Source organism: Pseudophryne corroboree, chromosome 6 (assembly GCF_028390025.1).
Source record: "Pseudophryne corroboree isolate aPseCor3 chromosome 6, aPseCor3.hap2, whole genome shotgun sequence".
Lineage (NCBI taxonomy): Eukaryota > Metazoa > Chordata > Amphibia > Anura > Myobatrachidae > Pseudophryne > Pseudophryne corroboree.
The window spans coordinates 166,540,422-166,559,081 of NC_086449.1; the positions used below are offsets into that span (position 1 = coordinate 166,540,422).

The window sequence follows — 18,660 nt, forward strand, 5'->3', positions numbered from 1 at the left end:
GTTTATGGTGGCCGCTAGAGAGAGAGCTGAAATCGTAGTGGGCTCATCTTCCTGGTCGTGTTCCTGGGGGAAGTTTAAAATGGGATACAACTTGCATGGGTTAGCGTTAGTACCAACATTTGCATTAACTTTAATTTTATTCTTATCACTACTACATTGGTTAAGTCCACCCTTATCGTACACCCGCATGTCATTCTCTGCAGCCACTTTTTCCCCTACTATATACGGTGGTGGTGCCGTTGCTATCAGACTCCTACCAGGATTTGAATTTGCTTTCTGAGCTAATTCCTGTTGTATTTCACTTTCCTGTTGCCATACCTGTAAACAATCATAATGTCTAATCCTCTGCTTTGCAGATTTTATTAGACCTATCCTTTTTCTTAGATTCTGCAATACCTCAGGGTTCAGACTGCCTACCCGGGGAAACTGCTCCCCATCATCCTCTGTCATTCGTTCCCATTCTTTGCAAAATACCTGTGTGTGTGATCCGTATTTTTCACACATTATATACCGTGCTGACCTTTTGGGCCAACAAATACCAACGTGAACCCTTGTTGGACATCCCTTCTTTGAACAACTGGCCCCCATCGTTTGCTGATATTGCTGTCTCAGCGAATTCTTACAAAACAAACCAAGTTGCCCGCGGTAAGGCGACGGTGAAAGTTCAACTACTGCCTTCACTCACTTTACGCCCCAATTGGCCAATACGAGTTCCAGCAATGTGCCCACCACTGGACGTACCCAATTCGCGGGATCTTTTTGTAACCTCTATTTACTGGGGCGTGTGGGAGTATGCTACCCTCCCCAGTAAGTATTGGTTGTTGGAGATTTCCTGAGTGAACAGCGAAACTCCCTTAAAATAACAAAAACCTACACAAATCACGTTAGAATGTACAAATAGCGTTTATGATCCCACAGTAAATTTTAATGGGTATCAAGGTAACAAACTAATGCACACAATTACGTGCGGTCCAGTCGCACTGCACATAAGTAACTTAATATTTATACGCTGTACGACCAACGGAATCGGTTGTTTAGGCTGCGAAACCTTCAGCCGGAGCTCACCTTGTGTCTATATGGGTACTACGCAAAACCCCCGGGGCTGCGCTTAAACCTTCGCAGTCCTTTTGTCTGCGGATATTACTTGCTCCTTTTACCTTGTATAATGTTAACGCGGGCAAGCCAGTCCCACGCCACCAAGTGTCCACTCACCTGATGTGGTCTCCGACGGGATCCCGATTTCTGGGTTCACAAAATAATACCTTTATTTCCACACTCACTCCTACTCACTCATATACACTCTAATCTTTCTGTACAGAAATTCCTTTCATACAGGCAGTAGTCCAATCCCTGGGTTTTGCAATAGAAAAAGGTTCTCTTTTAACTAAGCTTTTTGGAAACTGAACAAACCTGTGCTATTATCAGGTGGCTATACTATACCGCCCCCACTAAAACAATGTTATCGTGTGATTTGAGTCTCGGTGGGCGTATCCGTACGCTCCGTTGCGTAAACACGCCACGTGCGTATGCCTTTGTGTTGCGTACGTAATCTCGCACGTTGCCCGAGACACGTATGCACAAAGTCCAGATATGCCCACAGCAACGCAACTAACACGCTTCTATAAATGTAAACGATGTTCAACTGTAATCGCTTACCGTACACCACACAGTATTTGCTATGCTGTGTGCGTGTCCTTTACAATTATTCCCTTAAAAATTATCCTTTATAATCTCAACTAAATAGCACCAGATTTCCTCAGCACGTCTCTAATAATCGATTCTAATGGCAACAAGAGAGTGAGATGCAACAATGCAGGTGTGTGCGTGCGTGCGTGTGTGCGTACGCAAAACAGAAATAAACAGTTTTAAAAGATAATAGCGTATTGTTCTTACCTTCCTACCTTCCGGTTCCGGATTCCACCCCAGCACTCCTACAGCGTAGCGTAACAGACGCTTATCTAGTCAGCACCACTGTATCCCTCACCACCAATACAGATACGAAAGGATACTGCGTTCCCACCCTTTGCTGACAGATAAAGTCTGTTCACCAGTGTGGATATGTGGAAGACGGACGAGGCCCCAATTGATAAAGCTGATTATTTACCGTAGAACACAAGCTATTTACTAATATCGTGAAGCCGTAATGGCCGCTATCCCTCGTGCACGTGCTACGCACTTCGCACGCTATTTGCGTACAAAGACCTCGCACGTGGTACGCAAGTTACGTACACACGCTGCGCTGTGAGTACGGAATACACACAGCGAGCGTACACACAGATAATAACCTTTTAAACCTTACACAGAGTATGCTTATACTGTAATTCTTAGTGTTGAGATACTGCAATGATATAATACTGTTTAACCTTGGTCTGTAAGCTAGCTGTTTGAGCGATTGAGATGCTCAGTAACCCTTAACAACAAATGGTGAAACACACTCCTTGCTAAGGTTCCAACACCTTTCCTAAACGATGTAAGTAAGTAAAAGAAAAAAAAATACAATAACAGCTTATACACTACAGGCTAACATTAATAACTAACAGAATAACTAAACAAAAATATATACAACAGCGAACGATCGCAAACACAAATACATAGACTAAGAATGAATGGATTACATTAAACAGGTAACAAAGTGGCCACAGAGAAACATACCATACGGGGAACACTCGCTAGCGCAACCGGATCCAGTCCTCCAATTATCAGAGATAAATGTTGATGAGAGAGAGTACTGGCCGGTCTGGGGACAGTGACCCTTATATACACAACATACAGTGTACTACAAAGGGCCCTACAATCTTATTGTTCATTGGACACAGGAATGTCTCTCCGCATCATAACAAGAGGTCATAGGTTAGTTTGAACAGGTGGGCTGTGACTATATCAAACTGCTCAGGTGGGAGGGAATCTCAGAATTCCCGCCGCATGGATAATGAACCGCAAATATAGTAAATGTCCAGAAACTACTAATAGACATAACTATACGCAGGAGCGATTAATCTTTACCTAACCAGCACCGGATTGTTCCTAATAAAATATTCTTTAGTTAGGTACCAAACACCACTGCTCAAACCCTGTCTGACCCTTCGAATCATGCAAAGAGGAATTCCTCTGTCCAGCGACCAGTTACAATAAACAGACTTACAGTTATTATTAAGGGGAACATTACCTATAAAACATACTATTTGGATTTATTATTTAACGATTGAGTCGCCCGCTAGACGCACCCAAACTCTACCGTAAATGCACATACCACGCGCTCGAGCGCATGGCCGAGGAGGCGCCATCACGCAGCTGCGAGTATCCGCACGCACGGGAGAGAATGTGCACGTGCAGCGGGCAAGCGCATGGGGTGAATATATGGCAACGTGTAGCGTGATATTTTTCGACTTTGACAACACAGATAGTCTTCCGCAAGTCCAAGAATCTCAAAGACCGTCTTGCACCCAGCATGCTACGTGATACTACTAAGGAGAGTACCAATCAAACATTTTTTAAATGCATAGGAGCATTCAAATGTGGACGATGCAATATCTGCAAGTTCCTGAATCCAAATAGAAAAACATTTTATGACTCAGGGAATATTCAAGAATTTAAAATAAAGGAATTTCTGAACTGTAACAGTAGCTCTGTCATATACTTATTGGAATGCACGTGCAAGAAGAAGTACGTGGGGAAAACCAAGAGGCCGCTTAAATTGAGAATTCAAGAACATGTTAGGAGCATCAAAAACAAGATTGACACTCACCTCATTTACAGACATTTCATCTTGGAACACAAATCAAACCCAGAAGACTTAACCTTCAAAGCCATTGAACACGTACAGATTGGTGAAAGAGGTGGAGATCTGGCGAACAAACTATCTCAACGAGAAATGTTTTGGATCTATCAGCTCAACACGACGCACCCGGCAGGATTCAACGAGGGTTATGAAATTGCCCCATTTCTATGAAGAATTCCTCAAAACATGTATCTTTTTCATTTATCCTCACTCACTTTGATCGCACTGAGTATGTATATATGCACCTAAGTATTAATATATAGCTCAATAAAAAATGTTTGACACCAAAATGAGTATTTTGTTTAAAGCCAATAGATACAGTCATACCACACTGGCTCCACGCCCAAACCCGTCCGATTTTGGAAGCTAAGCAGTGTTGGGCTTTAGTAGTACCAAGGGGGAGACCACCTGGGAAGCTAAAGTACTGTAAAAAATAGGCATTGAACAATACTATGTCAGAACAGAGCTCACGTATACATACACATGGCTACTTAGCCTAGTGGGCACACACTGAGGCACAAACGGGTGTGATTATGTGCGTACGTCTGTGGTTTGTGAATATATGTATGTATCTATATGCGCACACGTTATCACGTATAACATAGTTCACGGTTGTTTCACTTAGCTCATCCCTAAATATACCACTACACTGAGATGAGTAACACCTGAAAATATTATATTAACCTTGCAGTTCTCGTATTTGTCAATATTAATACTCTATAGCTTATTAAATCCCTACTTCGTTTTCACCGACCTCCTTTTTCTATAAACACCGCCCATAAGTTGCTATTTTTAAGTACCTATCTTCTAGTAATAAAATTCAATTGCCTAATGTACTAATAGCCATATCTTACAAAAAGAAAAGGCACATAGTTTATTTTTATGCTCCATTTGTAGTAAATTTATCTTAGTGAAGAATAAGGATGATTCTTTGCGAAATGACACTGATTGCACTTTATTTTATCTCATTTCTTCTATGAAACCGAGCATATAAATTGTACCGAGCGTCCATGTCTGCATGCACGGACTCCGCTAAAATGGCCGCCGACAATGCCCTGAACTCCCTAGATGTTATGCCTGTAAGGACAAAAAGGAAGAAGCGTCATATGACGCTGCGGACGCACCCCGGAAGTGGGGCATGGTCTACTGAACTATAAGGACGGAAATGGGGCACTAAGCGCTGAACACAGCCGTTCGCCTGGACGCGAAACCGGAAGTGGGGCATTCGCGCATGCGCACTTCACAGCCGCCGATACAGGAAGTGTGGCCGAAGTGCGGGAAATTAATAAGAACTCTCTACTATACAGTTCTAAAGGACTTTTAAAGCTCGTTTTCTAAAATAAGTGTTATGGGATGCCTCTCCCTAATTTACTAGCACTGCTCCATCATTATTTTTTGTCATTTATAAAAATTATGGTTACTATATACCTATACATTGTTAATTGACAGGAAGTGATGTCATAACTAGTAACCCCTTTTCAGTAGGTATATAAGTCTGTCCTGCACACTTGATCACTACCCCTTGATGAAGTCAGACTGACGAAACGCGTTGGGATATCCTGTATGACCCTCCATCTTAAGTTAAGCTATTTTCAATAGCTTTAATCTTTTTTACTCTTTTTATGTCTTAAGGAAGCTTTTATATATACTTTTTTAACATATATCCAATTTTTTACGTATATACACCTTTTTACCACTTCATGTCATATATGTAGTTATATGTTTTAAAAAATAGTAATTGCTTTAAATCAGTGTTCTTATGTATTTTTGACAAATAAATTGTTTTAACTGTTTTACAAAACAAAGGCTTTTTTACCATGTCCTTTTAAAATTGTAGTTTAGTACTCTAAATATTTTTATATATAAACACCAGTGGTCGCCAGAACCCTACCTATCCATATTCATATATATATATATATATATATATATATATATATATAGATAGATAGATAGATAGATAGATATAGATATATATAGATGTAAGTAATTTATATGCGTCAATCCCACACTAAAGGAGTGCAAGCAATGGAAGAATTTTATAGAACACAAGAGATGTCTGACCTGGATAAGGACTATTTATATTTAATGCAACTTCTGCCCCCTCAGGGCTCGTAGCTTGGAGGCAACCAACGTCATTGTCTCTGGTACTTCCGCCACTGCCCTTAGCACACCCCGTGAGTTGTTTAAAAAAAAATTGCCATTATACAGAAAGTAGTTTCCATGTTTTAAACAACTCACAGGGTGTGCTAAGGGCAGTGGCGGAAGAACCAGAGACAATGACGTTGGTTGCCTCCAAGCTACGAGCCCTGAGGGGGCACCTCCTCCATTGCTCCAGTGAGTCCGGATAACCTGTCTGTCGGGGACCCCGTGCGGCTGTCCAGTGGGAGGGAGCAGGGGGCGGATCACCTGATGAGGATGAAGTACAGAGCAAGAGCAATCGACAGGGAGCGTAGTGTGGACAGAGCAGCGCTCGCGGCTCCCACTTTGTCTATCCCCCTTCCTATCAGCGTAGCAGCAGTGATCGCTCCATGTGCATAACTGTCAGCAGATGATCAGTGATTAGTGGAGACAGCTTAGAGGAAGGAAAGCATGGGGCTGGGAAGGGAAGGAGGGCTAGTCTGTATGTGTCTGCAGCACAGTGTATGTATTTTTTGTATTTATAGGGGAGAAAGACCTGCTTAGGGAGTGTTGTGTCTGTGTGTGAGGAGGTGGGGTCCGTGGGGATCAGTGTATGAGAAGACGGTACCTGAGTTAGTGGGGGAAGCCGTGAGTAGGGGTTGTCTGTGAGGAAGGGACAGATATCTGATGGGGGGTCTCTGTGTGGGGAGATCTGAGTGTGTGGGGAGACCTATATTAGCTGGGTGAACTGTGTGATGGTATCTGAGAGTGTGGGGAGAGCTATATTATGAGGGAGAGCTGTTTGAGGGTTAGCTGTGTGGGGGGATCTGAGTGAGTGGGGACAGCTGTGTATGTGCGTGGGGGAGAGGGGGTCTGTGTCTCTGTATATGGCTGTAACAACTTCCCCAGCGGGCACTGCCAGGGCCGCCCACCATATGGCACTTCTCCCCGACTACCAGGGGGTGGGTGGGCACCAGACTGTATCTTGCCTCCGGACTACTACGATGAACTTATGCCACTAGCTATGGGTACCAACGTAGCGCCCAGTTACGCCAACGTATACATGTTCCAAGAAGAACATAACATGTTTTTCATGATCCTATATTTCAGCAACATATACTCATGTATACACGGTATATTGATGACCTCTGCGTGCTATAGTCAGGTGGTAAGGAGTTGTTTCTACAATTGATGGAACGAGTGAATGCAAGGAACTAGCCAAGTAAATTCACTTACCAATACAGCGAAGACACATTAAACTATCTTGATGTCCAAATTACCTTGAAGAATGGAGTCATCAATACCGATGTCTACACTGAAACAACAGATCGGAACACATTATTTTTGGTGTCAAGTCATTACCCCAAACCTTTGAAGAAAGGACTTCCAAGGTCACAGATGCTACGTGTGGCCCGAATTGTCAGTGATCCAACACAGCTGAGCACGGAATTGAATAGGATAATTGACAAATTTGTGGTGAGGGGATATGACCTGAAAATGTTACAGGATCAAAAACGTAAGGTACAAACACTCAAGCAAGAGGACCTCATGTGCCCCAAATTAAGACAACAACAACAACAACAACAACAGTCAATTCCCTGGAAATTACACTTCTCAACTGCTAGCTCAGTTGTACAGAGAGCAACGTGTGCCCCCTGGCCTATCATATCAACGGACAAAGACCTGACGTGCTTTTGGGACAAATGCCCCATGACCTGCTTCACCAGGGGACGTTATATATGTGATATGACAGTCCACACAGACATCACAGATTTTGATACTTGTGGGCAGACATCTAATCACTTCCTTACAAAACCTCCAAGGTGTTATAAATGTCCTAAATGTACGACCTGCTGCCATATTCTCACGGGACCTTCCTTCAAACATCCTCACCATGGTAAAAGATAGACGATACGACACACGGTCTATGTGATCATTTGCACTTGTGGCTTATACTACGTAGGCAAGACCACTCACATCCTGAGGGAACGAATGTCATTACATCGATCATCAATCAAGGCTGCTTTAAAAAACAAAAAAGCGGACCAGCCAGTAGCCAGACATTTGTTAGAGAAAGGACATCCACTGTCGGCTCTTAAACACATCATTATTGATCGTGTGCCACCATTAATAAGAGGAGGGGACAGAGATCGCCAACTATTAAGAAAGGAGGCACAGTGGATTTACCACCTCAATACAGTATTACACCCCTATGGCCTTAATGAAAATTTAGCTGGAGTGTTTTTGATTGAATGCTCGTGTGGCTTTAACATAGGACATTAACAATGACTGACTACCTACACTTAGAGATTGCTTTCCATGCAACTTGACTATTCATCCCCTGGTCCTTAAGCATCATTTATCCCCTTGTTTTCGATTATTGACACTAATATTAAATAAAGTTGATGACACCGACGAGCTTTGACCTTACATTAGATCAAACATCAGTCTTAGGGGTCTATTTACTAAGCCTTGGTTGGAGATAAAGTACAGCCAAAAAGCTCCTAACTGCCATGTCAGAGGCAATGTTTGAAAAATAACAGGAGCTGATTGGTTGGTACTTTATCTCCGTCCAAGGCTTAGTAAATAGACCGCTTAATGTTACGTGCACTATTATTTTCATTGATTATATCTTGATTGATTATATTTCCCTTTATACAGTGCATATTTTACATAGAGTGGGTATTTACTCATTAATTTCATCCATTGTATAACTGTGTACAAATAATGACTGAATTATGCACAAATTGCGTAGCATTCGTCTATGAATTACCATCTAATGTATTTAATACACTTTACTTTACACTAGGTTGCCTCAGGGTCGGGGAAGACAGTTCTTCCTGCAACCAAGGTGTTGCTTGGCAACCGTGGGATCCGGAATGACGTCACGCAGCCGCGCCACCGGGACCTGTCAGCAGCCCTGCCCCAGCACTTTTACCTGGCCCAAAGGCAACTACCTGGTGAGAAACCCTTTGAAAGGTAAGAACCTACTTGCACACTTGTTTATCCTGTTGCTTGATGTTTACAAAGCAATGTGCTGTTTTTCTGCATATGGACCTTGATAATGGGGTATGCCAGTCCCCGAAACGTCGGTCATGAACATGTGCTTATACATGCTAACAGCTGTACTAACTGCCTGCTGATATATGTATTTTCAATACAACTACAGGTTGAGTATCCCATATCCAAATATTCCGAAATACAGAATTTCTTGAGTGAGACTGAGATAATGAAACCTTTGTTTTCTGATGGCTCAATGTACACAAACATTGTTTAATACACAAAGTTATTAAAAAATATTGTATTAAATGACCTTCAGCTGTGTGTATAAGGTGTATATGAAACATAAATTAATTGTGTGAATGCACACACACTTTGTTTAATGGTTACGGTATGAATGGTCAACAATGTTAAGGTCAACACTCATTAGGTCGACGACTATTGGTCAACATTGACATGGTCGACATGAACTAATGGTCGACACATGAAAATGGTCGACACGTGATAAGTCGACACATGAAAAGGTCGACATGCTTTTTTTTTGCTTTTTTTATGTTGTTTTCTGCATAAAGTAAAACCCCAATTAGTGCACCGCGTCCCCTCACATGGCTAGCGCTTCGGGCAAGGTTACCATTCCCAATCGTAGTCCACGTGGATCGTAAAGTTTGAAAAAGTTCCAAAAAATAAAAAAATGTCAAAACTCATGTCGACCTTTTCATGTGTCGACCATTTCCATGTCTCGGCCATTTGTCCATGTCGACCATGTCAATGTCGACCAATACTGGTCGATCTAATGAGTGTCGACCTTAACATTGTCGACCATCTGACCGGATACCTTGTTTAACCAGTTAACTGACGATTTATTTCGCCGAAAACCGCTCCGAAATTGTCGGGTTTTTTTATGAGTGAATTAAGTGAAGAACATGACTTTAACCCTATCCCAAATGATTTTAGTTTAAAAAAAAAGGAAACAAATATATATATTAAATATTTTTCAAACATCGATCGTGAACATCGCGACCATCGGAACATCGGGAACATTGCGACTATCGCGGCTTTCATTTTGAAAGCCGGGACAGCCTGCAGATATGCAGGGGGGGTCAGGGGGTGGCTTGGGAGGATTAATTTACTCTCCCCAGTGGCTGCCATTGTCTGCAGCCGCTGGAGCGGGTGGATCCTGCCGTTCTGACCGATCAGCAGTGATCGGCAGCACGGCAGACACAGGGGGAGAGTGCAGGGAGGCATAGGGACCTTCCGGTCCCTCAGCCAGCAGCAGCGGAGGGAAGTTTATCTTCCCTGACGTTGCTAACACTCTCTATCTTACTGGTCGCATCCTGTGCGACCAGGTCAGATAGAGCACTTGCAGGCATGGTCGCATCTGATGCGACCATGCCAGGCAAGTGGTTAATGCACAAAGTTTTTAAAAATATTGGCTACAATGACCTTCAGGCTGTGTGTATAAGGTGTATATGAAACATACATGCATTCTGTGCTTAGACTTGAGTCCCATCGCCATGAAATCTCATCATGGTATGCACTTATTCCAAAATACGGAAAAATCCGATATCCAAAATACTTCTGGTCCCAGTCATTTTGGATAAGGGATACTCAACCTGTATGAATATTGGAATTTCGGAGTGCCGCCTCTCCTCTGGTCAACTATGCTAGTTACTGTGAATGGCACGTGATATTGGATTGTATAATCATTGACATGCCGGTTTTGTTGGCAGAGTGTTGCGGTGTTTGATAGTGATGTTAATCCACACAATTGATAGTTAACCAGAACGCTGGTTTATTAACATACAAGGACACTTGTTAATGCGGAAGATGTTCTGCAGTAGCAGTAACTCACTCATATATATATAACAAGCTGGTACAGTGAAAGTGCGGTATTTATCGCTATACGTCATGCGGCTGTGGTAAGGTAGTGACTCTGACAGTATGAGATGGAAGGCTGCACATCCATGCAGACTGACTCCCTGGAAGAGCAAATTGTTTTCTACCAAGGTAAAAAAGATTCAGGCGCTTATTGGATGTTGCGTTTCTAATGCTGCTGCTATAAATTGGGGTAGTCACACCCAAAACCACAAGGAAAAATACACAGATAAGATAGCAGCGCTAAAATGAAAATGAATAACTTTGAAGGTTGACTCCCTGGAAGGAACACACACCGCCCACTGCTCTCTGTCCCGCTCAGGCAGTGTGACACACGCTACAGGAGGAACTGTCTCTCCCTCTCCACTGTAAACACTAGAGGAAGCGCACCCAGTGTAATATATACATAGGAGACAAGGTACTGAGTCCACTATACTCCAACACCACCACCCCCCCTCGCTCAGGACTGTCTTCGGTCACATATAAAAGAACATGACATTTTATAAAAACGTCAATAAAGTCATACCTGTAACTGAAAACATGGTTATGAAGCAGAATATCGTAAGAACAAATCAACATCAAATATATTCTAGTCCACATTCTTTTAAGAACACATTTAGCAGGCGTGATGATAGTCCCTTTGTTAACATGTCGGCAACACTGTCCTCACTTGCCACATATTCAACATTGATGGACTTATTCTCCACTAATTCACTAATGAAGTATTGTCTTATGGCAATATGCTTAGACCGTCCATAATGCTTGGTGCTAGAAGAAATCTATTGCTTCTATGTTATCACATGCAATGTTGATGGTCTCACTGTGATAAAGAAGACTTAATTCACACAAAGGAGTATATTTACTAAGCTCCCGATTTTGACCGATTTTGAGTTTTTTCTTCAAAGTGTCATCTCAGGAATTTACTAAACTCAAATCTCAGCAGTGATGAGGGCAATCATATTTTTTTAGAAGGCAAAGAAAAAAAATACGAATGAATACACCATCGGTCAAACACGCCTGTTATTTTATAAAACTCGGTAATTTACTAAAAATTCGTATTCACAATCACTGCCGGCAATAGCCAAACACTGCTGTGAAAAAATACAAATTGTAAAAAAAAGCAGTTTTCAAATAGACCTGCTTTTTTTTACCGTATTCTGATAGGCATGCACGGATCAGTGAGATCCATGCATGTTTATCAGTGAGAAGGGGTGTGAAAGAGTTAAAATCAGAAAAAAAAATTGCGTGGGGTCCCCCATCCTAAGCATAACCAGCCTCGGGCTCTTTGAGCCGGTCCTGGTTGTAAAAATACGGGGGGGAAATTGACAGGGGTCCCACCATATTTAAACAACCAGCACCAGACTCTGCGCCTAATAATATTATACTTTCACGATGTCTGTGTTTTGTTTTTATTTGGGTATTATTTTGTAGTAGAACTACAGGTACCAGCGGGCCCGTTTTACCCCGCAAACTGGTACTTGTGGTTCTCCAAGTACCAGCTTGCGGGGGAAGCTTGCTGGGACTTGTAGTTCTGCTACAAAAAACAATATTCTTTTTTTACACAAAAGGCTATCAGCCTCCCATCCACCGCCCCCGGATGGGGGAGGTAAAATCGGGCTTCACCCCTGGCCCTTGGGTGGCTGGAGGGGGGGACCCCTTGATTTAAGGGGTCCCCACTCCTCCAGGGTACACCGGCCAGGGGTGACTAGTTGGTGATTTAATGCCAGGGCCGCAGGGACCAATATAAAAGTGTCCCCCGGCTGTGGCATTATCTCTCTGGCTAATGGAGCCTGGTGCTGGTGTTAAAAATCACGGGGACCCCTACATTTTTTGTCCCCCATATTTTTTGCACCAGGACCAGGTGCAGAGCCCGGTGCTGGTTGTTTAAATATGGGGGATCCCCAGTCAGTTTTTTCCCCGTATTTTTACAACCAGGACCGGCTCAAAGAGCCCGAGGCTGGTTATGCTTAGGAGGGGGGGGGGGGGGGGGGGGGGGGGCCCACGCAATTTTTTTATTTTTTTTTAACACTTTACACACTTAACATAATATACACAGTAAAACCCTGCACGGATCTCACAGATCCGGCCGGGATTCATTGTGTTAAGTCTGGCAGTGTTTTACTAATCACTCCTGTAAAACACTGCCCGAAATTACGATTGACATTGGCATCGGAAAAAACGAAAATTCAGAATATGACAGATTAGTAAATGAGTCGTAAAAAAAAAAAAAAGTTGCAAATTCACACTACCGATGTCATTCATGTTTAATCTCCCTCCAAATCCTGACAATTACAAATCTTAGTAAATATACCCCAAAGTCTCTTTTATACAGAGTGCTTCCTTTGACTTCAACCTTTGCTTTAGCTGGTGTTTTATGTCAGTGATGTGTTTCTCTTGGCCTGCCAGTAGTAGATAATCTACGTATACAGCTATGATGAAAAACTTTTCATCTATAGTCTTGTGATATAGGCAGTGATCAGTCTCTGACCTAACAAAGGGGATAATTCAGACGTGATCGTAGCAGCAAATTTGTTAGCAGTTGGGCAAAACTATGTCCACTGCAGGTTTGGCAGATATAACATTTGTGGAGAGAGTTAGATGTGGGTGGGTTATTTTGTTTCTGTGCAGAGTAAATACTGCCTGCTTTATTTTTACACTGCAATTTAGATTTCAGTTTGAACACACCCCACCCAAACCTAACTCTCTCTGCACATGTTATATCTGCCCCCCCTGCAGTGCACATGGTTTTGCCCAACTGCTAACAAATTTGCTGCTAAGTTTGAATTACCCCCTAAATTAATTTCTAACAACACATCATCCAACTTCACATACCAAAAACGACCACTTTGCTTAAGGCCATATAACGACTTCATTAAAAGGCAGACTTTTTCTGCTTGGAATATGCTCTCGTCATAATGTTCAGGTGGTTCCATATAAATCTCCTCAACTAACTCTTAATTCAGAAATGCAGACTCAAAATCTAGGTGGTATAACAGTAAATCATGTAGTCGAGCAATAGCAACCACTAACCTTAAAGTGCTGTACCTTGCGACAGGTGAGTAGATCTCTCCGTAATCGATTCTGGACCTTTGGGTATATCCCTTGGCAACAATGTGGGCTTTGTAATGAGCAATTGTCCCATCTTCATTTAACTTCTTGCAGAAGACCCACTTGTTGATCATTTTACGGTTGCTTGGCCTATCAACTACAGTCCAGGTACTGTTATCATCCAGTGCTGACAGATCTATATCAATTGCTGACTTCCACTCTGTCCAATCACTGCTTGACTTTGCTTCCTGTATGTTTTGGGGTTCACAGTAAGTTATGTTCCACGATCACAGTCTGGTATGGAGCTGCCAATGAGAGTGACAGACGGAGGCTGCAAAGGGTGGTGAGGACAGCTGAAAAGATTGTTGGGGCTGACCTCCCTCCTGTCCAGTAATTATACCAGCCAAGGGTCAGGAAGCGAGCGGAGAAAATCATAGCAGATATGCAGCACCCAGGTCACAAACTATTTGAACTGCTTCCATCAGGCAGACGCTACAGGTCCATTCCCGCAAAGTCGATCAGATCCATTAAAAGCTTCTTCCCATAAGCTGTCCAACAGCTAAACAATATATTAAAAGTCTAACATATATAATATGTCTAATATGTTGAGTCTATTGTACAGTTGCAATGTGCAGTATGAACTCATACGTGTAATGTTTGTAATGTATGCTACGTTTTTCCCCCTTCTTATGCTATGTATTCCCCCTTCATGTTGCTACTTGGCGATACATTGTACCGCAAAGAAAAAATCCTAGTGTACGTGAGTACACCTGGCCAATAAAGCTGATTCTGATATTCCTTGGCTGTATTTCTTGGCTGGAACACCTTTGTTGCTCTTCATGGAACTCCTGTTTCCTGATTGGTTGTCTACATTAATATTCTCAGTTTCAGACATGCTTTCTGCTGCCTGTGCATCCAATAATACATGTTGTTTTTCTTCTTGCTCCACTGCCCCAGTTAGTGGCGCTATTTCATGGAACACTACATCTCTGGATTTAAGAAGACGTTTGTTTGTAATATCCCAAAGTCTGTATCCTTTGCTTTCTTCACAGTATCCGAGCATAATACATTCTATGGATTTTGGATCTAACTTTCTCCTTATCTCCTTAGGTATATGTGCAAAAGCTTTGCTCCCAAAGACACGAAGATGACTGACACTTGGCTTTTTATTGGACCACGCCTCCAGTGGCGTTTTACAGCTACTGTAGGTGCACAATTTTTTAGGTATACTGCAGTAGATACTGCTTTTGCCTAAAATCTTTTTTTCCAGGGCAGCGTCACTAAACATAGTCCGTGCTCTCTCAACAATTGTGCGGGTTGCTCGTTCGCTCACGCCATTTTGTTCCGGTGTGTAGGCAATTGTTAGTTGTTGCTTTATGCCATATTTTTTAAGGAATGTGGCTAACACTTTGTTGTCATACTCTCCACCATTGTCGTATCTCAAGACCTTTAATTTCAGACCCATCTGAGTCTCCACCCGGTTTTTGTATTCCACAATTTTGTTGACAACTTCACTCTTTTCTTTAATAAATTATACATATGTCATTCTTGTGGCGTCATCAATGAGAGTCATGAAATATCTGTAGCCAGTGATTGATTCCACCTTCATTGGACTGCATACATTGGTGTGCACTAGAGCTAGTGCTGTCTCTGCTCTGACTTTGGAAATGGGTTGCGAGTTTGCTTTCCTTTTATAGAGCTCTCACACATAGGTCTTTCATCGTTACTCACGGTGATCCCTGTTACCATTCCATCTAGCAGTTTCTGGAGGTTGTCATATCCTAGAGGACCCAAATGTTTGTGCTACAGCTCCATTGATTGGTTTGCATCAGTAGCCATCATTGCAGAACACTCTTCAGTGTCCAGGACATATAGTTTGTTGCAATTACAGCCCCTCTTTTATTTTGCACCATACACTTGCCCTTTGCAAACTGGACTCTGTAACCCTTTTGCTCTAGGACGCTGATAGCAATGAGATTACTTCTCAAATCTGGCACGAATAATACATCTTGGATATCTGTAACATTTGTTTCTCCTCCAATTCTTAAATGCACTGTGATTGTCCCAACTTGTGATGCAGTAAGGATTTTATTTACAATCCATTTTGCTGTAGTGGGATCACATGGTGTTAATGAACTGAACCAATGCTGATTGCAACTGAAATGCCTAGTGGCCCCCGAGTCCATGTACCAGCAATCCTTCTTGTGACTATCTGCTACATTCAGTGCTGACTTGTTTGGTTTGTCACACTGTTTCTGCGCACTACTGGAATTTCTCATCCAACAATCTGAAGCCTTATGCCCCAACTTGTGACACACAAAACACTTGAACTTGAGCTTTTTGGACTTTGTCTCTTTTGTGAGTAAGGCAGAACCCTCAGCTATGGTCTCGAAAGGAATACGTTCTTGGAACTGTAGTAGTTTGGCTCTTACAATTTCTGTTGTCAGCTTGGTATCATTAGACTCCAAAGCAACCACATTTTGAAATATTGCCATTGCCACTTAGTCCTCGTCCACCTGTGCCCCCACAGATGCCAACTGCTGAGCTATTGACAATATCTTATCAATGTTATCGTTCATGTCCTTGCAGGCACTCAATTTTGTCCTATATATCATGCGTCTCAAACATCCTTCTCATCAGACCTCTGTCCTCATACGCATTTTGTAGGGCTGTCCATATGTCCTTAGCTGACACTTTCCCACTGATTATAGAATAAACGTGCTACTCCACAGCTAAGCCTGTCACGCCGATGGCTTTGTCTACATCATCTGGGTTAGGACCTGCTCCCGGGTCTATTGTGACCTTCCACAATTTTTCCCGCTTAAGCTGCATCTCCATGGCACACTTCCATGTAGTGTAGTTCCCTGAACCTTTAAATTTTGCATAGTTCATGCTATGCCCTGTGCTATGCATCTTCTCAGCATTTTGCTAAAATGTTTCTTTAAATTAATCTGTTGAACTTCTGTTCTAGGTACCTCTGTTGTGGGCTATCACTCAAACACGTGGAGCTGGGCCCATAACCTGTTGGCAGAGTGTTGCAGTGTTTGATAGTGATGTTAATCCACACAATTGATAGTTTACCAGAACGCTGGTTAATTAACATACAAAGACAACACTTGTTAATGCGGAAGTAGTTCTGCAGCAGCAGCAGTAACTCCCTCATATATATAAAAGGCTGGTATAGTGAAAGCGCGGTACTTATCGCTATACGTCATGCGGCTGTGGTAAGGCAATGACTCTGACAGTATGATACGGAAGGCTGCACATCCGTGCAGATTGACTCCCGTTGGAAGGAACACACACCGCCCACTGCTCTCCGTCCCGCTCAGGCAGTGCGACACACGCTACAGGAGGAACCATCTCTCTCTCTCTCCACTGCAGGAGGAACTGTCTCTCCCTCTACACTGCAGGAGGAACTGTCTCTCCCTCTACATTGCAGGAGGAACTGTCTCTCTCTCTCTCCACTGCAGGAGGAACTGTGTCATCAGTCTCCGCCTCCCTGATGCTCCAGCACTAGAGGGTAAACACTAGAGGATGCGCACCCAGTGTAATGTATACACAGGAGACAAGTTACTGAGGGGGTAATTCAGACCTGATTGCTGGGCTGTGTTTTTTGCTGCCCTGCGATCAGATAGTCGCCACCTACAGGGGGAGGATTAAATTGCTGTGCAAGTGTGCATTCGGATGTGTAGCAGAGCTGCAGTCTCTGCACAGCCCAGGACTTACTCAGCTGCTGCGATTGTTTCCTGCTGATCGGGGCCGAATTTGACGTCAGACACCCTCCCTTCAAACTCTTGGACACACCTGCATTTTTCCGGACACTCCCTGAAAACGGTCAGTTGACACCCACAAATGCCCTCTTCCTGTCAATCTCCTTGCGAACGCCCGTGCGAATGTATCCTTCACACAATCCCGTCACTGACCGACGATCCCCATTGATGCGGTCCGTCGCGCCTGCACATTGCTGCTCAGATGCATGCGCAGTTCAGATCTGATCACCGCTGTGTGAAAACGCACAGCAGCGTGCAGGGTTTCCTAGGTTCAAGAGAAGGGGGTGTGGTCCAACGTGTTAAATTTGGTGCAATAGGGCCGTGTTTCATCAGGGACATGTAGGGGAGAGACGTCACACAGGGCCACTAATATATCTGGGTCTAGAAGAAGAGAACCACTCACCACAGCCCGGACTCTGGGCAAGGCACCCCTATCGTCAAAAAGTGCCATCTGCGCTAACAATCTAATATCACCTACCGGGATCAGAACATTAACTCTTCATCTACAGTGAATACCAGCCCTGGCCACAGCTTATTGCCATTTTGTTTGAGGGAATACAAAGGATTACAAAGAGGACTGCTGAGGAATTTTTATTTTCATTTCTATTTAATTTTCATACAGCAGAGTATTTTTAAAAAACAAAGAATTTTTAAAATATAGGAACTGGGCAGTTCTCAACGTGTATCATTTGTTTACATGTGTATGTTAATATGTGTAATTCTAATTACTGTACCTTCCTCATTAACCTGTCATATACTCAGTGGTGCCAATTGGGGGGCGTGGAGCAGGTACTATTTACCCGGGCCCAGGTCTGATGGAGGGGCCCAAGTCCCGCCCCCTTACCTGTCAACAGCACTTGCAACTCTTCTCCTGGGATGCAGTGTGGCCAGGGAGGCACTTAGGGCTTAATTCTGAGTTGATCGCAGCAGCAATTTTGTTAGCAGTTGGGCAAAACCATGTGTATTGCAGGAGGGGCAGATATAACGGGTGGTCTTCAGTATGCCGACTGTCGGGATCCCGGCACACAGTATACCGGCGCCGGAATCTCGACAGCCGGCATACCGACACTT

General features: G+C 43.1%; 1 protein-coding gene and 1 pseudogene across 1 annotated transcript in view; both read left to right on the forward strand.

The window, feature by feature from the left end:
• TIA1 (TIA1 cytotoxic granule associated RNA binding protein) overlaps window positions 1-18,660 on the forward strand; it is a 250,165-nt gene that overhangs the window by 64,789 nt on the left and 166,716 nt on the right. Inside the window, exon 2 of the mRNA XM_063932088.1 lies at window positions 8,706-8,875. Coding sequence (XP_063788158.1) covers window positions 8,706-8,875 — 170 coding nt within the window. The remainder of the gene's footprint in view (window positions 1-8,705; window positions 8,876-18,660) is intronic.
• Window positions 4,092-4,211, forward strand: LOC134936981 (5S ribosomal RNA; annotated as a pseudogene).